General features: G+C 45.0%; 1 protein-coding gene across 1 annotated transcript; it reads left to right on the top strand.

The window, feature by feature from the left end:
• The first annotated feature begins 12,873 nt into the window (after positions 1-12,873).
• LOC109741308 (NAD(P)H-quinone oxidoreductase subunit U, chloroplastic) lies at positions 12,874-15,960 on the top strand. Its single transcript, XM_020300381.4, has 5 exons — positions 12,874-13,240; positions 14,033-14,094; positions 15,024-15,113; positions 15,207-15,341; positions 15,740-15,960. The coding sequence occupies exons 1-5, from the start codon at positions 12,940-12,942 to the stop codon at positions 15,836-15,838; spliced, it is 687 nt and encodes a 228-aa protein (XP_020155970.1). The 5' UTR covers positions 12,874-12,939; the 3' UTR covers positions 15,839-15,960.
• Positions 15,961-24,804: the final 8,844 nt, after the last annotated feature.

The raw sequence follows: 24,804 nt of genomic DNA, 5'->3' as shown, positions 1-24,804 counted from the left end.
ACATATTCTACGAAGATCTTTATCGGTCAGACCGCATAACAACATATGTTGTTCCCTTTGTCACCGGTATGTTACTTGCCCGAGATTTGATCATCGGTATCTCGATACCTAGTTCAATCTCGTTACCGGCAAGTCTCTTTACTCGTTCCGTAACACATCATCCCGCAACTAACTCATTAGTCACAATGCTTGCAAGGCTTATAGTGATGTGCATTACCGAGTGGGCCCAGAGATACCTCTTCGACAATTGGAGTGACAAATCCTAATCTCGAAATACGCCAACCCAACAAGTACCTTTGGAGACACCTGTAGAGCACCTTTATAATCACCCATTTACGTTGTGACGTTTGGTAGCACACAAAGTGTTCCTCCGGTAAACGGGAGTTGCATAATCTCATAGTCATAGGAACATGTATAAGTCATGAAGAAAGCAATAGCAACATACTAAACGATCGAGTGCTAAGCTAACGGAATGGGTCATGTCAATCACGTCATTCTCCTAATGAGGTGATCTCGTTAATCAAATGACAACTTATGTCTATGGCTAGGAAACATAACCATCTTTGATTAACGAGCTAGTCAAGTAGAGGCATACTAGTGACACTCTGTTTGTCTATGTATTCACACATGTATTATGGTTCCGGTTAATACAATTCTAGCATGAATAATAAACATTTATCATGATATAAGGAAATATATAATACTTTATTATTGCCTCTAGGGCATATTTCCTTCAGTAGAGGGATAAACTCAAGCAATATGATATAAACCCCATATTTTTTATCCTCGATGGCAACAATACAATACGTGCCTTGCTGCCCTGCTGTCACTGGGAAAGGACACCACAGGATTGAACCCAAAGCTAAGCACTTCTCCCATTGCAAGAAAGATCAATCTAGTAGGCCAAACCAAACTGATAATTCGAAGAGACTTGCAAAGATATCAAATCATGCATATAAGAATTCAGAGAAGCATCAAATATTGTTCATAGATAATCTTGATCATAAACCCACAATTCATCGGATCTCGACAAACACACCACAATAAGTATTACATCGAATAGATCTCCAAGAAGATCGAGGAGAACTTTGTATTGAGATCCCAAGAGAGAGAAGAAGCCATCTAGCTAATAACTATGGACCCGAAGGTCTGTGGTAAACTACTCACACATCATCGAAGAGGCCATGGTGTTGATGTAGAAGCCCTCCATGATCGATTCCCCCTCCGGCGGAGCGCCGGAAAAGGCCCCAAGATGGGATTTCACGGGTGCAGAAGGTTGCGGTGGTGGAAAAGGTGTTTCGTGGCTCTCCCCGAAGGTTTCAGGGTATAAGAGTATATATAGGCGAAAGAAGTAGGTTGGTGGAGCTGCGAGGGGCCCACGAGGGTGGAGGGCGCGCCCTCCTACCTCGGGGCCGCCTCGTTGCTTCCTTGATGTCCACTCCAAGTCTCCTGGATCGCGTTTGTTCCAAAAACGTTCCTCACGAAGGTTTCATTCCATTTGGATTCCGTTTGATATTCCTTTTCTGCGAAACACTGAAATAGGCAAAAAACAACAATTTGCACTGGGCTTTTGGTTAATAGGTTAGTCCCAAAAATAATATAAAAAGGTATATTAAAGCCCATTAAACATCCAAAACAGATAATATAATAGCATGCAACAATCAAAAATTATAGATACGTTGGAGACGTATCAGCCTCCGGTGCCCATCTTTGCCTATATGAAGTCTTTCGCCCTGGAAAAAACTAGAAGGAAGCTTTCGGGACGAAGCGCCGCCGTCTCGAGGCGGAACCTGGCGAAACCAATCTAGGGTTCCAGCGGAGCTGTTCTGTCAGGGAAACATCCCTCCGGGAGGGGGAAATCATCACCATCGTCATCACCATCGATCCTCTCATCGGAAGGGGGTCAATCTCCATCAACATCTTCACTAGCACCATCTCCTCTCAAACCCTAGTTCATCTCTTGTATCCAATCTTTGTCTCAAAACCTCAGATTGGTACCTGTGGGTTGCTAGTAGTGTTGATTACTCCTTGTAGTTGATGCTAGTTGGTTTATTTGGTGGAAGATCATATGTTCAGATCCTTTATGCATATTAATACCCCTCTGATTATGAACATGAATATGATTTGTGAGTAGTTACATTTGTTCCTGAGGACATGGGAGAAGTCTTGCTATAAGTAGTCATGTGAATTTGGTATTCGTTCGATATTTTGATGAGATGTATGTTGTCTTTCCTCTAGTGGTGTTATGTGAACGTCGACTACATGAAACTTCACCATTATTTGGGCCTAGAGGAAGGCATTGGGAAGTAATAAGTAGATGATGGGTTGCTAGAGTGACAGAAGCCTAAAGCCTAGTTTATGTGTTGCTTCGTAAGGGGCTTATTTGGATCCATATGTTTCATGCTATGGTTAGGTTTACCTTAATACTTCTTTTGTAGTTGCGGATGCTTGCAAGAGGGGTTAATCATAAGTGGGATGCTTGTCCAAGGAAGGGCAGTACCCAAGCACCGGTCCACCCACATATCAAATTATCAAAGTAACGAACGCGAATCATATGAGCGTGATGAAAACTAGCTTGACGATAATTCCCATGTGTCCTCAGGAGCGTTTTCCTTTATATAAGAGTTTGCTCAGGCTTGTGCTTTGCTACAAAAAGGATTGGGCCACCTTGCTGCACCTTGTTTACTTTTGTTACTTGTTACCCGTTACAAATTACCTTATCACAAAACTATCTGTTACCGATAATTTCAGTGCTTGCAGAGAATACCTTACTGAAAACCGCTTGTCATTTCCTTCTCCTCCTCGTTGGGTTTGACACTCTTACTTATCGAAAGGACTTCGATAGATCTCCTATACTTGAGGGTCATCAGAGGCCATATCTGCATATGCTAGGCTCGTCAAGTTTAACCCGAGTATTCTGCACGTGCAAAACTGGCTTGCACCCGTTGTATGTGAACGTAGAGCTTATCACACCCGATCATCACATGGTGTCACGGCATGCCGAACTGTAGCAACGGTGCATACTCAGGGAGAACACTTATACCTTGCAATTTAGTGAGAGATCATCTTATAATGCTACCACCGTACTAAGCAAAATAAGATGCATAAAGGATAAACATCACATGCAATCAAAATATGTGACATGATATGGCCATCATCATCTTGTGCCTTTGATCTCCATCTCTAAAGCACCGTCATGATCTCCATCGTCACTGGCTTGACACCTTGATCTCCATCGTAGCATCGTTTTTGTCTCGCCAACTATTGCTTCTACGACTATCTCTACCGCTTAGTGATAAAGTAAAGCAATTACATGGCGATTGCATTTCACACAATAAAGCGACAACCATAAGGCTCCTGCCAGTTGCCGATAACTTTTACAAAACATGATCATCTCATACAACAATTTGTATCTTATCACGTCTTGACCATATCACATCACAATATACCCTGCAAAAACAAGTTAGACGTCCTCTACTTTGTTGTTGCAAGTTTTACGTGGCTGCTACGGGCTTCTAGCAAGAACCGTTCTTACCTACACATCAAAACCACACAAAAAAATTCGTCAAGTGTGCTTTTTTAACCTTCAACAAGGACCGGCCGTAGTCAAACTCGATTCAACTAAAGTTGGAGAAACAGACACCCGCCAGCCACCTGTGTGCAAAGCACGTCGGTAGAACCAGTCTCATGAACGCAGTTATGTAATGTCTGTCCGGGTCGCTTCATCCAACAATACCGCCGAATCAATGTAAGACGTTGGTGGTAAGCAGTATGACTATTATCGCCCACAACTCTTTGTGTTCTACTCGTGCATATCATCTACGCATAAACCTAGCTCGGATGCCACTGTTGGGGAACGTAGCATGCAATTTCAAAAAAAAATCCTATGATCACGCAAGATGTATCTAGGAGATGCATAGCAACGAGAGGGGAGAGTGAGTCCACGTACCCTCGTAGACCGAAAGCTGAAGCGTTAGATTAACGCGGTTGATGTAGTCGAACATCTTCACGATCCAACCGATCCAAGTACCGAACGTACGACACCTCTGTGTTCAGCACACGTTCAGCTCGATGACGTCCCTCGAACTCTTGATCCAGTAGAGGGTCGAGGGAGAGTTCCGCCAGCACGACGCCGTGGTGACGGTGATGGTGATGTGATCCGCGCAGGGCTTCGCCTAAGCACTACGACGCTATGACCGGAGGAGTAAACTGTGGAGGGGGGCACCGCACACGGCTAAGAGAAATCTTGGTGTGTCTTTGGGGTGCCTCCCGCCCCCGTATATAAAGGGGGGAGGAGACCGGCGGCCAGGAGGGGCGCGCCAAGGGGGGAGTCCTACTTGGACTCCTAGTCCAAGTAGGATTCGCCCCCCCCCCTTTTTCCTTTCTCCACCGGAGGGAATAGGAAGGAGAGGGAGAGGGAAAGGGAAGAGGGGTCGCGCCCCCTCCTCCTTGTCCTATTCGGACTCCCTAGGAGGGGGCGTGCGCCACCCCCCGCGGGCATCCCTCTCTCTCCCTTTAGGCCCATGTACGCCCAACACTTCCCCGGGGGGTTCCGGTAACCCCTCGGTACTCCGAAAAAATACCCGAATCACTCGGAACCATTCCGATGTCTGAATACTACCTTCCAATATATGAATCTTTACCTCTCGACCATTTTGAGACTCCTCGTCATGTCTGTGATCTCATCCGGGACTCCGAACAAACTTCGGTCACCAAAACACATAACTCATAATACAAATCATCATCGAACGTTAAGTGTGCGGACCCTACGGGTTCGAGAACTATGTAGACATGACTGAGACACATCTCCGGTTAATAACCAATAACGGAACCTGGATGCTCATATTGGTTCCTACGTATTCTATGAAGATCTTTATTGGTCAAACCGCATAAGAACATACGTCATTTCCTTTGTCATCGGTATGTTACTTGCTCGAGATTCGATCGTCGGTATCATCATACCTAGTTCAATCTCGTTACCGGCAAGTCTCTTTACTCGTTCCGTAATGCATCATCCCGCAACTAACTCATTAGTCACATTGCTTGCAAGGCTTATAGTGATGTGCATTACCGAGAGGGCCCAGAGATACCTCCCCAATACACGGAGTGACAAATCCTAATCTTGATCTATGTCAACTCAACAAACACCTTTGGAGACACCTTAGAGCATCTTTATAATCACCCAGTTACGTTGTGATGTTTGATAGCACACAAGGTTTTCCTCCGGTATTCGGGAGTTGCATAATCTCATAGTCAGAGGAATATATATAAGTCATGAAGAAAGCAATAGCAATAAAACTAAATGATCATAATGCTAAGCTAACGGATGGGTCTTGTCCATCACATCATTCTCTAATGATGTGATCCCGTTCATCAAATGACAACACATGTCTGGTCAGGAAACTTAACCATCTTTGATTAACGAGCTAATCAAGTAGAGGCATACTAGGGACACTCTGTTTTGTCTATGTATTCACACATGTACTAAGTTTCCAATTAATACAATTCTAGCATGAATAATAAACATTTATCATGATATAAGGAAATATAAATAACAACTTTATTATTGCCTCTACGGCATATTTCCTTCACCTATATGCGGTATTCTTTTGCCATTCTAAGCAAATTTGTATGTGCCATCTCTAATTTTCAAAATAAACTTCTCTTTTGTGTGTTCGTACCGCTCGCGGAGCGGTGAGGGGTGGCTAATATTTTCCATGCTAGATGTGTTATTCTCACGATGAGTGTTTATTCACTTGTCATTGCACGAGAGTAAGGCAAAGGTATTAGGGATGCCCAGTCCCGAAATGAAAAATGAAATTACTTTATGTTGTCAAATAATAAATTCCTTGGAAAGTGTTGGTATGGAAGGCAACCGTGGATACGGCTAGCCATGGAAAGTGAAAGTATGGTTGAATAAGGAATAAACTTTATTTTCTGTTTGGGAACCGCCTATGATATATCTAGCATGTAAAGTGTTGGGAACTGTAAGTCGTTTTCGTTGGTGGGAAAGACACACCTCCCAAAATGTTTTTATCTCTAAGTTTTTCGCTTTGAGCTCTGCACCTCTACAAATCCCTACTTCCCTCTGCGAAGGGCCTTTCTTTTTTACTTTATGCAATTTTTATTTTTGAATTTGAGTCTCCATCTTCTCTTATAAAAGCACCAACTAGGAGGCAATATGATCGTACTTGAGTATTGGGTGTAGCTAATATGCGAGTGTGTTTCATGAATGGATCAGTGATTAAGCATAATGGGCTAGGGATAACTTATTTTAGCGTTGATATTTTGAAAGACATGGTTGCTTGTTGATATGCTTGAGTATTTAAGTTATCATGTCAAAACTAGACTATTGCTTTGAACAATATAAAAGTCCAAATGTCCATGCTATAAAGAAAAGAAATATGATATGACATGATAGGCAGCATTCCACATCAAAAATTATATTTTTATCACTTACCTACTCGAGGACGAGTAGGAGTTAAGCTTGGGGATGCTGATACCAACGTATCTATAATTTTTGATTGTTCCATGCTGTTATATTATCAATCTTGGATGTTTTATAATCATTTTATAGTCATCTTATATCATTTTTTGGTACTAACCTATTGACATAGTGCCAAGGCCAGTTGCTGTTTTTTGCATGTTTTTTACATCGCAGGAAATCAATACCAAACGGAGTCCAAATGCAACGAAACTTTACGGAGATTTGTTTGGACCAGAACACACCTAATGGGCCAAGGCTGCGCCTCGGGGTGCTCCGAGGAGAGCACAACCCACCAGGGCGCGCCATGGTGAGTTGTGCCCACCTCAGGTGCCCCCCAGACCGCCTCTTTGCTCTATAAATACCCCAATATTCCAGAAACCCTAGGGGAGTCGACGAAAATCAATTCCAGCCGCCTTAGAGTCCAGAACCACCAGATCCAATCTAGACACCATCACGGATGGGGTTCACCACCTCCATTGGTGCCTCTCCGATGATGCGTGAGTAGTTCTTTGTAGACCTTCGGGTCCATAGTTAGTAGCTAGATGGCTTCCTCTCTCTCGCTGAATTCTCAATACAATGGTCTCTTGGAGATCCATATGATGTAACTCTTTTTGCGGTGTGTTTGTTGGGATCGATGAACTTTGAGTTTATGATCAGATCTATCTTTTTATATTCATGAAAGTATTTGAGTTTCTTTGATCTCTTTTATGCACGATTGCTTATAGCCTCATATTTCTTCTTCGATATTTGAGTTTTGTTTGGCCAACTTGATCTATTTATCTTGCAATGGGAAGAGGTGCTTTGTAGTGGGTTCGATCTTACGGTGCTTGATCCTAGTGACAGAAGGGGAACCGACACGTATGTATCGTTGCTACTAAGGATAAAACGATGGGGTCTATCTCTACATAGATAGATCTTGTCTACATCATGTCATCGTTCTTATTGCATTACTCCGTTTCTCCATGAACTTAATACACTAGATGCATGCTGGATAGCAGTCGATGTGTGGAGTAATAGTAGTAGATGCAGGCAGGAGTCAGTCTACTAATCTTGGGCGTGATGCCTATATAATGATAATTGCCTGTATATCATCATGATTATTTGAAGTTCTATCAATTGCCCAACAGTAATTTGTTCACCCACCGTTTGCTATTTTTCTCGAGAGAAGCCACTAGTGAAACCTATGGCCCCCGGGTCTCTTTCTCATATTATTTGCCTTTGCGATCTATTTTCCTTTGCTTTTATTTTCAGATCTATTAAACCAAAAATACAAAACTACCTTGCTGCATTTTATTCTTATTTATTTTATTTGGCGTTCGATCTATCAATCTACTACAATTTATTCACGTCTGTTTGCCCATCTTGGGGCGCCGCTACCCGAAAGGGATTGGCAACCCCTTTTACACGTCGGGTTGCGAGAAGTTGTTATTTGTGTGCAGGTGTTGTTTACGTTGTGTTGCTTGGTTCTCCTACTGGTTCGATAACATTGGTCTCATAAGTGAGGGAAATACCTACCGCCGCTGTGCTGCATCATCCCTTCCTCTTTGGGGAAATACCGACGTAGCTCCAAGCAGCATCAATTTTGCGGTCCACTTGTCGATGTTAGTTTGCGGCGAAGTGGACTCGTTAAGGCCGTCGACATCTTCATCCATGTCTGTGGCCTCGTCATAGTCTAACATGTCAGTTAAATTATCGATCGTGGCGACTAGGTGGGTGGTGGGTGGGACGTAAATTTCTCGGTCGTCGGCTTTAAGTCCGATTCTATCGTAAACCGAGGTTTTGCCATCCGAGATTGACAAGCTCTGGATTCAGTCAAGCATCTCATGGATTCGGTCTGCGGTGTACTCCAGCCCTCCAAAGGTTACAACCTGATTGGGGGCGTAGTTCTCGACGGTGGCCAGATGGCCCGCCGAGTCGGCGTAGAAAATCATGCTGCCAAACACAAAAAGTTGGTCGGGGAAGTACACAACCCCGCGCCCGGTGCCACATTTAACCTGCAGAAGAACCAACAATCCTTTGCCGATCTCAAAGTGGAACTCTCAATGAAAGCACTAGTGTCGGTGTGAAATCTGGTAGACCTCAGGGTAGGGGGTCCCGAGCTTGATCGTGAACGAAGCATGAAAATCAAAAAAATTATATGAACACCAAAGATTTATCTAGGAGAAGCATAGCAACAAGATAGGAGAGTGTGTCTACGTACCCTCGTAGACCTAAAGTGGAAGCGTATATAACGTGGTTGATGTAGTCGTACTCTTCGTGATCCTATCATGACCCAACCGATCTAGTGCCGAACGGACGACACCTCCGAGTTTAGCACACATGCGGCTCGATGACATCTCCTCCTCCTTGATCCAGCAAGAGAAGGTGGAGAAGTAGATGGGATCACAACCAACACGACGACATGGTGGTGGTGGAGCGTCGACAACGATTCGCTAAGCGTCATCGGGACGAGGCGGTGGTGTAACGGGAGAGAGAGGGACGCCCAGGGCTGGTGCGCCCCCTCCCCTCTATTTATATAGGTGGATGGGTTAGGAGTCCGGCCCTATTCCTAATAGGAGTTGCGCCAAGGGGAAGGAGTCCTACTCCTACTAGGAGTTGGATTCCTAGTCCCTTTCATATGTGTTAGCCACATGGGACTCTTAGGGGCTGGTGCGCCTGGCCCATGTAGACCAGGGCGCCCCCTTCAGCCCATGCCAGCCTATGGTATGTGGTGGACCCCTTGGTGGACTTCCGGACTCCTCCGGAAGTTTCTGGAACCTTTTGGAAGCTTCCCAGTACAATACCGAAAAACTGAAAAATTTTCCGAAACCCAAAATATGACTTCCCATATATAAATCTTTACCTCTCGACCATTCTGAAACTCCTCGTGACGTCCTTGATCTCATCCGGGACTCCGAACAACATTCGGTCACCAACATGCATACCAAAATATTACTCTAGCGTCATCGAACGTTAAGCGTGTGACCCTACGGGTTCGGGAATCATGTAGTCATGACCGGGACACCTCTCCGGTCAATAACAAATAGCGGGACCTGGATGCCCATATTGGTTCCTACATATTCCATGAAGATCTTTTATCGGTTTGAACCATGATGTCAAGGATTCAGTTAATCTCGTATGCAATTCCCTTTGTCCGACGATATGCTACTTGCCCGAGATTCGATCATCGGTATCTCCATACCTAGTTCAATCTTATTACCGGCAAATCTCTTTACTCGTTTCATAATACAAGATCTCGTGACTAACTCATTAGCCACATTGCTTACAAGCTCTTTATGATGTTGTATGGTATGTCTCCAACGTATCTATAATTTTTTTATTGTTCCATGCTATTATATTATCCATCATGGATGTTTTATATACATTATTATGCTATTTTATATCTTTTTGGGACTAACTTATTAACGTAGTGCCCAGTGCCAGTTGTTGTTTTTTTCCTTGTTTTTGTCTTCTACAGAAAGTCAGTACCAAATGGAGTCCAGACAGAATGAAACTTTTTGACGATTTTTCTTGGACCAGAAGACAACCACGAAGCTTCAGGAGGAGGCTAGAAGATCCACGGGTGAGCCACAAGCTCACCAGGCGCGCCCTAGGGGGGGCACCCCTATGAGCTTGTGGCCCCCCGGGACTCTTTCAACCCTATCCAGCTCCATAAATACCCAAATATTCCATGTATACTAGAGGGCACACAAAAATACTTTTCCGCCATCGCAAGCTTCTGTTCTCGTGAGATCCCATCTTGGGGCCTTTTTCGGTACTCTGTCGGAGGGGGATTCGATCACGGAGGGCCTCTACACCAACCTTGCTACCCTTCCAGTGATGTGTGAGTAGTTTATCACAGACCTACGGGTCCATAGCTAGTTGCTAGATGGCTTCTTCTCTCTCTTTGATCTTCAAACAATGTTCTCCTCGATGTTCTTGGAGTTCTATTCGATATAACCTTCTTTTGTGACATGTTTGTTGAGATCCGATGAATTGTGGATTTATGATCAGATTATCTATTAATATTATTTGAGTCTGCTCTGAACTCTTTTATGCATGATTAATATAGATTTGTATTTCTCTCCGATCTATTGATTTGGTTTGGCCAACTATATTGATCTATCTTGCAATGGGAGAGGTGCTTTGTTTTGGGTTCAATCTTGCGGTGTCCTCACCTAGTGACAAAAGGAATAGCGAGGCACATATTTGTATTGTTGCCATTAAGCATAAAAAGATGGGGGTTGTACCATATTGATTGGACATATCCCTCTACATCATGTCATCTTGCTTAAGGCGTTACTCCATTCTTGTTAACTTAATACACTAGATGCATGTTGGATAGCGGTCGATGTGTGGAGTAATAGTAGTAGATACATGCAGGAGTCGATCTACTTGTCACGGACATGATGCCTATATTCATGATCATTGCCTTAGATATAGTCATAACTATGCACTTCTCTATCAATTGCTCAACAATAATTTGTTTACCCACCGGATGCTTTCTTCAAGAGAGAAGCTTCTAATGAAAACTATGGGCCCCAGGTATATTTTTATCATATTATTTTCAGATTTATAAGACCAAAAACCCAAAATATACCTTGCTACAATTTATTTACTTTTGCACTTTTATTTATCTTTTATACCTATCTCTGTCTGATCTCATCCTTGCAAGTAACTGTGAAGGGATTGATAACCCGTTTATCACGTTGGGTGTAAGTATTTGTTTGTTTGTGTAGGTGACAGTGTCCTGGACTAGGGGTACTCACCACATCGTCTCCCGACCAGGTGGATCGGGCCGAGGACCCCCATGGCGGTTCACTAATGGGCCACTTCGGGTAGCCGATGACATACACGAGGAAGATTCCACAAGACTTGGTGATCAAGACAAGTACTCCTCTCCACCAACGTATTCGACTAGGACTCTTGTTATCCGAGTCCTCTGGTACATATATAAGGCGAGGCTGGACTAGTTGATAGATGATTATGATATTCATCCATCATACCATTAGGGTTTAGACAACAACATACGATCTCGAGGTAGATCAACTATGTACTAGATACTCCATCAATATAAACAAGAGTAAGATGTAGGGTGTTACCTCCATAAGAGGGTCGGAACCTGGGTAAAACACCGTCTCTTCATTCCTGTTACCATTGATTCAAGAATCCACAACTCGGAACCCCTTACCCCGAGGTCTGCCGGTTTTGACACCGACAATGGTGTTTTCATTGAGAGTTCCGATGTGAGATCAATAAAGGACCAATGGCTCGTCTGCAGATCAACTGCGACGTCGGCATCTTCGTCGCCAGCTCGACTAGTTACCTTGGCTCGACCGAGGACTACGCTCTGCCTCAGTCGTCATGTTCAGACGAGGGCCTTCATCAATATCAACTCCGATCTCTATCAAGATCATGGAGGAATCATCCATGGAGCTCGGGGGCACAACGTCAACATTGCCCTCGGGCGACCGTGCTGTTTTTCTGGACAGTGAACTTGTATCCGCCGTCATCGCCTCCTCGAGCGTCGCTTTGACGATTGCTTCGGTGGAATTGTGCGGAAATTGAGTTTATAAGAACCCTGCAAAATTTCGTCGTGTTCCGATGGAGAAATCTCCGTTGATCTCCGATATACCGGAGCCCTGTCGAATCTGGACGGGAATCTGGACGAGTTTGGAGCGTGGTGTCCAGCGTCTAGCTCGGACATCCTTTGAAAGATCAAACTGTTGATCGGCTGCGAAATTCCTACATCTACCACCCCTTAAAATTTCAGCTCGATCCGACCGTTCAAACTCCGGGAAACCTCCGATGAGCGCATCTATTTTTGGATCTGTTTTCTGCGCGAATACAAATCCGACCCAAGTTCACCTTTCTTCATAAACGGAATATTGGACAACTTTTTTAGAGGAATTTTTTATAGGTATATACAATACAAATATAGGCATAGTATAAACATAATCATTTGCATGCAATTCAAGAAAAACAACCTTTAAATAGTTTCAAAATCTGGGGTTGCATTTGGGTTTCCCCCTTTTGCGGATCATTCATAAAACATGTTGTCCATAAGTTGCTTGTCTTTTTGGCTGCAGTTGATATACGCTGTTGGCGAGCTTTCATAATTAGATTTGGATCCTTTTCTCAGGTAATGGTTGTTTGATTTTCTCGGAATCTCGACGTGACTTTTATTATGTTTGAGGTGCTTTATATTTTTTATGAAATTGATAATTGAGCTGAATTTTTTTGACAAAAATAAAGAATGTACTAGACAAACTTGAAAGCTGTCCGTAAAAAAAAACTCGAAATACCTCCGTAAAAAAGGAGAAACCTTTTTTTAATTGGAAAAAATAGGGAATTTTTTTTCGAGGAAAAATATAGGAAAAACTAGAAAGCCGATAAAGAATGGAAAGGCTAAAAAAACTTCTATTTCCATCCCCACTTCCCTTATCTCCCGCGCTCCTCTTCCTCCACTCCCCATGGCTGCCGTTGGCGTCACCTTCCCGGCGGCGCCGGCCATCGTATCCGCCGCCGTATGTTCCTCGTCCACGCGCCGCCGAGTCCATCTTGTCCCTACCCGATTCTTCGCAGCAGCGTCGTTCAGCGGGCGATGTGCCGCTACGGCCGACGGCGGGGCCGCGGCCTCGGAGGACCTGGCTGCGGCAGCGGATGGGTATCCCGATGCTGGAACTGACGTCGCCGGCGGCGCTGCCACTTCCACGCGGCCTCCCTACTCGCTCATCTCCGCCGCCAACGTGCAGAAGGCGATGCGCGGCCTTGGTGCGCGTTTCTTGTTTGATTTCAGTTTTGCTAAAGCACATCTACATGTGACATAAGTATTGCATATCTAATTCCTATGTCATTGATTTTACATTGAGATTCCTGTGGATATTTTTTTTGTTCTTTTTTTCCCTTTTATGCTTGATTCACTCACTTAGACGTGCAATAACTAGAGCACATTTAGATGTGCCCTAGACACACCCGTTTGATTTATAGGTTATATACGACGCCTACTAATGCCAATGTTTCTGGCTAATCTCTCGCAAGCTCTTAATATTGGACCTCACATCTCAAATTTTACGATTTGATGTAGACACGATTGAAACACAGGAAAAGTTAAAATGAACGAATAATTGTTTAACGTTAGCTAAATTTCTGTTATTATTTAGCACATTTAAGTGTCATGTTTTTTTAATGTTCTAGTTGTGCCCATGTAATTGCACTCGATCTAGTAAATCTGGATATATGGTGTATAGCTTTGTTTGCCCCTTTTACAATTGGGAGCAACTGTGCCTTGATAATAAACCAAATTAACAGCATAACCTTGTTGATGTTTCCTATATGTCAAAACTTAATCGTTCAATATAGTCTCAATCGTGTGCATTCGGGAACTCAGGCGCTGTTTGGATGCAAGGATAGTTCCTAATTCCAGTAGGACATGAATTATTTTCTGTGGTTTCTGCATTTAAATTGCTATGGTTTTCGCAGGAATAGTTGAGGTTGAGGATAACATGTCATAGTTTGTCTGTTGGAAAACTATTCTTATTTAAGGGCAACTTTCCATACTTGCAGCAATTACAGATGCTGATCACTATGGGAGGCTTGGAATTACCAGATTAGCGTCAACCGGTGAGGTACAGAGGAATATCTGATAAGTGGATCTCATTACAATGACATGTGGAATGTACCTGGTAGATGCAAGCTTGCAACGAGTATGAAAACCTTTTCCTTGTACAAAATTACATGGTACCGAACAAGACTAAGCACTAGCTGACTCCAGTGCAGCCAGCATACTTCAACCATGCTTAAGAGCCTGTTCGGCAACTCTCCACTCCTCCAGATTCTCAACTCTGCTCCTCACTTCTGAACTCCCAACTCTATTAGCACGTTTCAGAATCTGGGAATACGTTTGGTTGTCAACTCCACTCAACTGAATTATACATACATTGCTGGGAGGAACGTGACCAGAAAAAGCAGCTGAGGGCGGTGGTTTCGCTGAGGAATGAAGGAGCCCGTTGGTGCAGTAGCGGCGGGAGGAGAAGCGTCGGAGGCACGTGCGGCGGGAGGCGTCGATGCGTCGGTGGCGACGGCGGTGCAGTGGCGGCAGGATGCGTCGGCGCAAGGAGCCTGTCAGCTATCGTCATTGACGCGGAGCTGCGAGCAGGTTTGGCAATGAGGGACAAGTGGCTGAGGGATGCGTCCATGCATCGGAGGGGATTCGATCAGGTGCAGCGGTGGCGGGAGGACGACGGCTAGAGTTCCCTGCAAGCGCTGAAAAGGGGGAGTCGGGGCAAGCAGGTGAGGTCCTGCAGGATCAGGAGCGCGCGGAGCTCGATTTGTCAACTCCGAAAAAATACACTACAGGCAGCTCCGCTCCACTCTGGCCGCTCCGCAGAGTAGATTCGTTCGGCGCCGCTCCGCCCGATATGCTTTGCTTCAATTCAAGTGTGGATTAATATATATATTGGCCTCCCTATTTCACGTATAACTCGTAATAAGATCGTAAGTGCACTTTGTGAATTCTTGCCAACCCAGCATCACCTGATTTTAACCTTGAAATCAGGTCAAAGCTGCATATGAGAAAAGGTGTGAACAACTAAACAAGCAAGGACTGGAAGAAGAGGAAATCAGCAAGGAACATGACCTATTAAAGGTTTTGAGCCACTATTAAGAGTCAGAATACTTTTCTCCATCCATTACAAATTTACAACTTCCAATTATTCTTAATATACCTGCACCACTGCAGGAATCTTTTACCATATTATCAACCGAGGAAGAGAGAAGATTATATGATTGGAGTTTGGCGAGAAATGGGCAGCCTGAGCGATATGTTTGGCCTTTTGAAGTTGACCCCATGGAGTTGGCACCAGATCCTCCTAAGGTCAGCATCAGCCCGTAGCAGAATAGATGGTTTCTAGATGAATGCTCAGCACTTAACATTTTACTAGTCGTAATGATGAGCAAGCTCATCAACATACTCCAAGCTGATGATCGTCACTAGGAAGTGTTACCTTTAAAAACAACTAAACTGTCCATAGTTAAACTGAAGAAAGAAGCATAGGAGTCATATGTACTGAGCTCATAAAATCCAAACTGCGTAGGTAGAACTTGAAAGTTGAAACTCTAGGAGCTGTTTTCTACTTGATAAACGGGAGACCTTATTAGAATCCTTGCACGGAAATTGTGTGTTTCAGCTACTAACATAAATTTCCTATATTTATGTATGTCGCTTTGGTTATGAAAAGGTATTGAGTTGTTTGTGCTTAATTGATGAAACAGGAACCGGAAGATGAGTTTCCTACAAAGCTTGTCGGCTACTTCTTGTTGACATGGTTCATAATTTCTGTAGCCTGCTCGCTGATTCTCAACAGATCATGAAGTTCCATAAACGAAGATGAATCATAGCTCAACAGTGTTTTTCTAAATTAGTCGAAGTACATAACTGCACAGTTTGTACAGATAAACTATATGAATCTTTAATTAATTATTCACATGGGCTATCCTGAGTTGTTGACTATGTACTCCACTGCACATGATTAGAACAATAGAGTCTCTATGCTCCTGTAGGGCATTTTAGCGAGTGCCGGACACACATTTAGGAGCAATAGTTCCAGATGTTTTATGTTTGCACAAAATGTCAAAATATCGCAGTGTGTAGATCAGTTACAGAAATCTGTGTATTAATCGTAAATTATGTGGTGACAATATAGCCAACTGTTCTTAGGGAAAGAGAAAGACTGCAATAGGTATATAAGAACCTGAAAAAGGAGTTCTAATATCATCCATACTCACTTATGTCCTTATATTTTTTAGAGCATAGACTTCCGCGCCACTTTATAAATAAAGCCAAACGGCTAGGCGATACAGAGTGTTGAGGAGCCAAATTACAGACATCAAGCAACAAACAAGCAAAAGGAAATAGAAAAGTAAGCACAAGATACAAACAAAGGCTAAAAGATATGAGATATCCAAAGCAATGTTTGTTTGCAAATATGAAGTGTTTAGTATGCATTAGATTGATGAGAGATGGGATCCATAAGAACACCAGTCATGTGATGATGGCAGTGGCGGAGCCAGGATTTCTGACATGGGTATGCGAAGCTTTTTTTTTAGTGTGAAGCAACACCCTATTTATTGCAACAAGGTCTTCAATATTTTGTTTATATTGCAAGAATATAGTCAGAAAAAAATTGAACTCTACAAAACCCTTTCTCAAAGAGACAAATGATAGTGCGAATACGTGTAGATCAATCGATGAACTTAAGGGATAAATATAATCCACTATACTGAATTGGCAATTAAAATTCAGAATTCCAAAACTAACAGTGCGCAAAGCCGATTAGCCGAGGAATGATATGCACGCAACTGTTAGCGGTTGATCGTTGCCTGTCGGATGAGTGTCGCCCCTGCCCAGGACGAGGGTGAGGCGAGCACACACGATGCTGCAATGCCACACGATGATGCCTGATGGCCTATCGATCGTCGGTGATCTGGCGATCAGCAACGTACCGGTGCGCTGTATGTCCTATTAGCGATGCACTACCCATACCTAGACTGGTTTTTTCTTTTTCTTTTAGGATTCGGATACCTTTTTCTAGCAACAGGATTCCTAGACCTTTTTTTTGAAGGTAACTAGGGATTTATTCAAGGATCATCATATCCAGAATACAAGCAATGTCTGGTAGTACCCCTAGCCACACATGGTGACCCACCGGCAGAGACGCGGCTCCTTTTGCTACCGAGTGGGCCTCGAAATTATTCTCCCTACTTTCAAAACGGAAAATAACAGAAGTAAAAAGGTTCCTAGTAAGATAGATTTCATGCAATATTGGTGCATAAACTGGCGAAGCTTCTCTGTTGATGTTTGTAATCACCTCTAAGCAGTCCGAAGCGATCTTGAGACTCTGCAAATTCAAGTCATGTGCAAGGGCAAGAGCCTCGCTGCATGCTTGCGCCTCCAAACTTGACGGGTCGATCAAACCATCAAAAACAACCGCTGATGCCCCTATAAATTTGCCTGACCTGTCCCGGCACACCACAGCCGCTGCCCCTTTCTCCCCAAGAGAGGAGATAGCTCCGTCACAATTTATTTTTGCTACTTCTCCTGTTGGTGGCAGCCAAGCTCGCACCTTCGGAGCTGAGTAGCGGCCCAGCTGCGCACTCGAAACTTTAATAGCTGCGATGTCGAGTTCCTCCAGAAATCTCCTGATGAAACTCATGGTTGACAACGGACTCTGGAACTCGTTCTCGTGTATGGCTTTCCGCCGAGCCCACCAGATTGCCCACATTGTTACTAGAACTCGGGTGAGATCTTGGTGACTTGTAGTTTCGAACAGCCAGAACAACCATAGCTTCGCATCAGCATTCTGATTTGATATCACGTGCTCAAGCAGCTCCTCATCACCCAAAGCCCACACACACCTAGCCATGCGGCAGCTGAGTAAGGAGTGTCGCCAAGTGTCCTCGTCAGCGCCACAAATAGAACATGCTGCGTTGTCCGCCATCTTCCTCTCATGCTGCACTGCACCTGTTGGAATCGATGTGTGCGCCAACCTCCAAACGAAAACTCGGATTTTGGAAGGAACCTTCACTTTCCATAGGTGAGACCACGACTTCTTATCTGCTGCAATATTTGAGTGACCCGGGCGGTGATCCAGCCAGTCCTCCCTTTGGGCTTTAATAGCGGAGATCATCCTGTATGCGGAACGTACAGAGAACACTCCTCTCTTATCATAATGCCATGACCAAAAGTCATCTTGTGTCTGAGTGCTAAGTCATATATTTTGTATGACCTCAACATCAGGTGCAATGAAGTGTTCCATGAGGATTTGCTTATTCCACACCCTCGTGATGGGATCAATGAGGTCCGAGACCAACGCTGGTGGGTTTGTCGAACGAGCACAAATGGGCCTGAGCTTATAGTCCCTTGGCAGCCAGTTCTCATTCCAAATGCTAGTCTGGAGACCACTTCCGATTCTCTTTATTACTCCTTGTGCCAGCACGTCCCTGCCCTCGAGGATAGAGCGCCAGACCTGGGACGGAGCCGCGCCCAGGGTGGCGTCCAACAAGTGACAGTCCGGGTAATATCTAGCTTTAAGTACGCGTGCACTGAGTGTTTCCGGTTCCTCCAACAGTCTCCATGCTTGGCGAGCGAGTAGAGCTCGGTTCAACAACTCAACATCTCTAAAGCCCAGACCGCCCATGACCTTTGGCTTCGACATGGTCTTCCACGACACCCAAGCAGTTTTCCTCTGGCCATTCTTGCTTCCCCACCAAAATTTCCGGATTATGCCATTGATGTGATCACATAAACCCCGAGGTAGTTTGAAACATGCCATAGAATAAGTAGGAATTGATTGAGCCACCGACTTTATAAGAACTTCCTTCCCTCCCACTGATAGGCACTTCTCCATCCATCGTTGGACCTTGTTCCAGATTCTATCCTTGAGGTATTTAAACGACCCTTCTTTCGCCCTACCCACATCCATCGGCAAGCCCAAGTATTTTTCTGACAATGATTCATTATGGACAGCAAGGATATTCTTGATAGAGTCACGAGTAGCTTCAGGAACACCTTTGCTAAAGTAGATAGATGATTTGTCCACATTGATCCTCTGTCCAGATGCATCGCAATATGTCCTTAAAAGCTCTTCCACACGTGTAGCACTTGCCTCACTAGCTTTGAAAAATAGTAGGCTATCGTGGGCGAAGAGAAGATGGTTCATGTAACGCCCACGATGCGGCTATATCTCCCACGTGTCGAGGCACGACTTAGAGGCATAACCGCATAGTGGTTTTGTCGCAAGAAGGGTCATCTTCACACAATCCCATGTAATGAACAAGAATGGGATAAGAGTTGGCTTACAATCGCCACTTCACACAATACATAAATATTAATCATACATCATCCAAAATACAATCATATAGACCGACTACAGTCAAAATCCAGATGAAAATAAGACAACCCCAAATGCTAGATCCCCGATCGTCCCAACTGGGCTCCACTACTGATCATCAGGAAAAGACACATAGTAACGACCACGTTCCTCGTCGAACTCCCACTTGAGATCGACGCCATCATCTGCACTGGCATCGTCGGCACCTGCAACTGTTTTGGTAGAATCTGTGAGTCACGGGGACTCAGCAATCTCACACCCGCGAGATCAAGACTATTTAAGCTGGTAGGAAAGGATGGTGTAATGAGGTGGAATTGCAGCGGCAAAAGCATATATGGTGGCTAACTTGCGCAAATGAGAGCGAGGAGAGAAGCAAAGGAACGGACGTCATCTAGCAATGACCAAGAAGTGATCCTGAACACCTACTTACGTCATTCATAACACAGACCGTGTTCACTTCCCGGACTCTGCCGAGAAGAGACCATCACGGCTACACACACGGTTGATGTATTTTAACTGGGTCAAATGACAAGTTATCTACAACCGGACATTAAAAATTCCCATCTGCCTCATAACCGTGGGCACGGCTTTCGAAAGATAATACCCTGCAGGGGTGTCCCAACTTAGCCCATCATAAGCTCTCACGGTCAACGAAGGATAAACCTTCTCCCGGAAAGACCCGATCAGTCTCGGAATCCCGGTTTACAAGACATCTCGACAATGGTAAAACAAGACCAGCAAAGCCCTCGAATGTGCCGACAAATCCCGATACGAGCTGCACATATCTCGTTCTCAGGGCACAACGGATGAGCCAGACGTCGGGTTGGCATAGACCCAGGTTGCCCAGGGGGCGCCGGACATCGCTCGGTTTGGGCCAGCACTCGAAGGAGCACTGGTCCGGGGGGTTTAAAATAAAGATGACCCTCGGGCTCGCGAAAACCCGGGGGAAAAGGCTTAGGTAGCAAATGGTAAAACCAAGGTTGGGCCTTGCTGGAGGAGTTTTATTCAAGGCGAACTGTCAAGGGGGTCCCATAAATCACCCGACCGCGTAAGGAACGCAAACTCAAGGAACCTAATCCCGGTATAACAGTAACTAGGGCGGCAAGAGTGGAACAAAACACCAGGCATAAAGCTGAGCCTTCCACCCTTTACCAAATATATATAGATGCATTAATTAAATAAGAGATATTGTGATATCCCAGCATATCCATGTTCCGACATGGAACAACTCCAACTTCACCTGCAACTAGCAACGCTATAAGAGGGGCTGAGCAAAAGCGGTAACTTAGCCAAACAACGGTTTGCTAGGAAAGGATGGTTAGGGGCTGACATGGCTAAAATGGGAGACATGATATAGTAAGTGATAGGTAGCGGAGCATGGCAATAGAGCGAACAACTAGCATAGCAAAGATAGAAATGATTTCGAGGGGTGGTCATCTTGCCTGCAAGGTTCTCAGAGTTGTCGAAAGCTTGATCCTCGTAAGCGTACTCGACAGGTTCCTCGTTCACGAACTCGTCTCCCGGCTCTACCCAAGACAAGAACACAAACAAACGGAACCACAATCAACAACGAGAAATGCGCAAGCAACATGATGCAAAACATGTATGATATGCAAGATATGATATGTGATGCATATGCGTGCTCCGGAAGGAAAATGATGAACATGGCGGTAACTTGGCAAACCAAGCATGCCACTGGAAAGATAAGATGATTTCGGTCGAAATCGATATAAAGATCACCGGAATCGGATGCACGGTTTGCAAATGGCAAGCAAAACAAGAATGACACGAATCTGCGATTAACAGCATGATAGCACTTAAAATGCAACAAGTACCAATGCTACGGCACCCCAACATAGCAACAAAGCACATGGAAGTAATCTACAGGAGATTCTTGGAAAAAGATGAACACTGAGCTACGGCTAGTTCACAACATATCAAGCTCAAACAAGCATGGCAAAAGTGCAAAAGATTACAGGTTCACAGACTTAGTGAAAAACTGGACATGGCAGTAAACAACATCAGGTAGCAATGTTCGGAGCACGAAATCAACATGCTACGGGAACTTAACATAGCAAAGCAGGGCATGAAAGTGTTCTACTAAATGCACATGACAAAAGTACCTTAATGACCATAAGCCAAAAAGGACCAGAAGATATGATGGCAAGCATGTAAACATAGCAAGTTTCGTTATCAGGTTCCAGACTTAGCAGAAAACAGAGCATGGCGGAAATATTAATATGTAGGCCTCTTTGTGAGCTTGATGCACTCACTACAGAGCAACGCATGACAAACCAAGCATACCTACAGCAAGATGGCAAGTTTATGAAGATAACCATGGCAAGAACAATTGCATAGCATGTATGGATCAACTACAATAAGCTTGGCAAGATTGCATATCATGTTAAGAATCTGCCAGAAATATTTTATAGCAAAAGTAGAGCAAGACTGAGTCATGCTATGGCACTCTATAATTGCAAACTATTGCAGGAATGGAGCAATTACAACTATATCTACAAAACATCCTTACTGAACATCTCCAAAATATGCATGGATCTCTCTGTAGCATCAAGTTTACATGGCAACAAAATTACAGCAGACAAGGACTTAGAGAAATCATCAAGTCCCTGAAATCAGAAATATTACGGGGCCTACTTTGCATGCTTGTGCTAGTCACCACAGAGATCAAAAAAATACATGGACTACACCACTGTAAAGATGGCATGGCATACTTCAAAACACATGTAGAGCTTATGCTCATAAGATTCACAGATTAAATGATACAAAAATGACAAATCTCCAAGTTCTGATAAGAACCAGAGAATAACAGCAACTAGCCCTCTTCCAACAGAGATTTGGGCATCAAGATGACCTCTAAAGAACAAGGTGCAATTGAACAAAATGAAGAGCATCGCGAGACGAACAATTTGACATATTACACGCGCAAATCGGAGCTACATGCACGGAGTTATGGCATCACGAACAAGGTAATATGCTGAGAAAAATTAGTGACTTAGAGAAAAAACCGGGTTCGAGGAGGAAGTCAACGCACGCTGTTGACTCGATCCAGGTCGCGATCGAGGCTCGGGCTCCAGCTCCGGCCGGCGACCGAAGGAAGAGGACGGCGGCGCGGGGGAAGGAGATGGCGCGGGGAGGCGCCGGCGGAGGGAGGCCGGAGGGGCGGCGGTTGCCGGCGGGTGCGGCGGGCGCCGGAGGGAGCGGCGGCGGCGGGGACGGCCGGCGGGACAGCGGATGGCGGGGCAGGCCGGCGACGGCGGGCGGGCGTGGGCCGCGGGGGCCGGGGTCGGGCCCGTGGGCCTCGGCGGCGACGGCGAGCGGGCTGATGACGTGGCGGCGCGCGATTCGTCCGCCGGCGCGGCCGGACGTTGTCCGGTGGCGTGAGGTGGAAGACGCTAGGGTTAGACTGCGATTTCGTTTTTCGGGATGCCCACATATTTATAGGTAGAGGGAGCTAGGAGGCTCCAAATGAGGTGCGGTTTTCGCCCACACGATCGTGATCGAACGACCTAGAGCATGGAGGAGAGTTTGGTGGGTTTTGGGCTGGTTATGGAGGGGGGTTTTGTTGGACACTCAAATGGACTTTGCGGATGCCCGGTTAACCGTTGGAGTACCAAACGACCTCCGAATGGAACGAAACTTGACCGGTAGTCTCCGGGTGGTATATTAAGGCCACTTGACAAGCCTCGGTCCATTCCGAGAAAGTTTGACACACGCAGACGGAAGAAAACAAGAGGGGTGCACCGGAGGAGATAGGAGCGCCGGATTCCAAAACGGACAACGGGGAAAATGCTCGGATGCAAGAGACGAACACGTATGCGAATGCAATGCACATGATGACATGATATGAAAATGCATGACATGACAAAATACAAAACGAAAGACAAAACCCGACAACGGAGGGAAAATCATATCACATAGCCAAAAATGGCAAGAGTCGGAGTTACAAATATGGCAAGTTACATGCGGGGTGTTACAACACTCCACCACTACGAGAGGATCTCGTCCCGAGATCTAGGACTGGAAGAACTCCGGATATTCGGAACGGAGATGGTCCTCGCGTTCCCAGGTGGCTTCCCGGTCGGAATGGTGCGACCACTTCACTTTCAGGAATTTGATGGACTTGTTGCGAGTCTTGCGCTCAGTTTCTTGAAGAATAGCAACGGGGTGCTCATGATAAGACAAATCTTCTTGGAGGTCAATCTCTTCGAAGTTGATAGTGCGCTCAGGCGTCTTGAAGCACTTGCGGAGCTGTGACACGTGGAACACATCGTGCACGTTCGCGAAGTTGGAAGGAAGCTCAAGTTGATAGGCGAGGTCGCCTCTTTTACCAATGATCTTGAAAGGACCCACGTATCTAGGGGCAAGCTTCCCTTTGATACCGAAGCGACGAGTGCCTTTCATTGGAGAGACGCGGAGGTAGACATGGTCTCCGATCTCGAAAGCCAAATCACGATGCTTACTATCATAGTAACTCTTCTGGCGCGATTGCGCGGCTTTGAGATTATCACGGATGACTTTACACATTTCTTCAGCTTCAGTGATTAAGTCATTGCCAAGAAGTTGGCGTTCACCAGTCTCTGACCAATTGAGAGGAGTACGACACTTTCTGCCATAGAGAATCTCGAATGGGGCCTTGCCCGAACTCGCTTGGAAGCTGTTGTTATAGGAGAATTCAGCATATGGAAGACAATCCTCCCATTTCATGCCAAAGGAAATGACACAAGCCCTGAGCATATCTTCAAGAATTTGATTTACTCGCTCGACTTGGCCACTAGTTTGAGGATGGAAAGCTGTGCTGAAGCGAATGTTTGTGCCCCTGGCCTTCTGGAAGGAGTCCCAGAACTTAGAGGTGAAGATGCTTCCACGATCTGAAGAAATCAATTGTGGAATGCCGTGCAAAGAGACAATTCTGGAGGTGTAAAGCTCTGCCAGCTGAGCTGCTGTGATGGATTCTTTGATTGGAAGGAAATGAGCCACTTTAGAGAGCTTGTCAATGACAACGAAGATAGCATCATTTCCGCGCTTGGACTTGGGAAATCCAGTCACGAAGTCCATTTCGATATGATCAAACTTCCATTCTGGGATAGCAAGAGGTTGGAGGAGACCAGCTGGTCGTTGGTGTTCTGCTTTCACTCTTCGACAGACATCACATTCATTCACGAATTGAGCAATCTCTCGCTTCATTCGAGTCCACCAATACGACTGCTTGAGGTCATGATACATCTTCGTACTTCCAGGATGAATGGATAGAAGAGAATTGTGCGCCTCGTTCATTATGACTTTCCTTAGATCACCTTTAGGAACCACAATCCGGTCCTCGAAGAATAAAGCGTCTCTGTCATCAATGCGATAGCACTTGTATTTGGAAAGACCCTTGTCAATACCACGTTTCACCTTCTTCACCATGGCATCAAGGAGTTGTGCCTC

The sequence above is a fragment of the Aegilops tauschii genome, chromosome 5 (genome assembly GCF_002575655.3).
Source record: "Aegilops tauschii subsp. strangulata cultivar AL8/78 chromosome 5, Aet v6.0, whole genome shotgun sequence".
Lineage (NCBI taxonomy): Eukaryota > Viridiplantae > Streptophyta > Magnoliopsida > Poales > Poaceae > Aegilops > Aegilops tauschii.
Note: the sequence above shows the minus strand (reverse complement) of the source record. Positions and strands in the feature narration are given on the sequence as shown.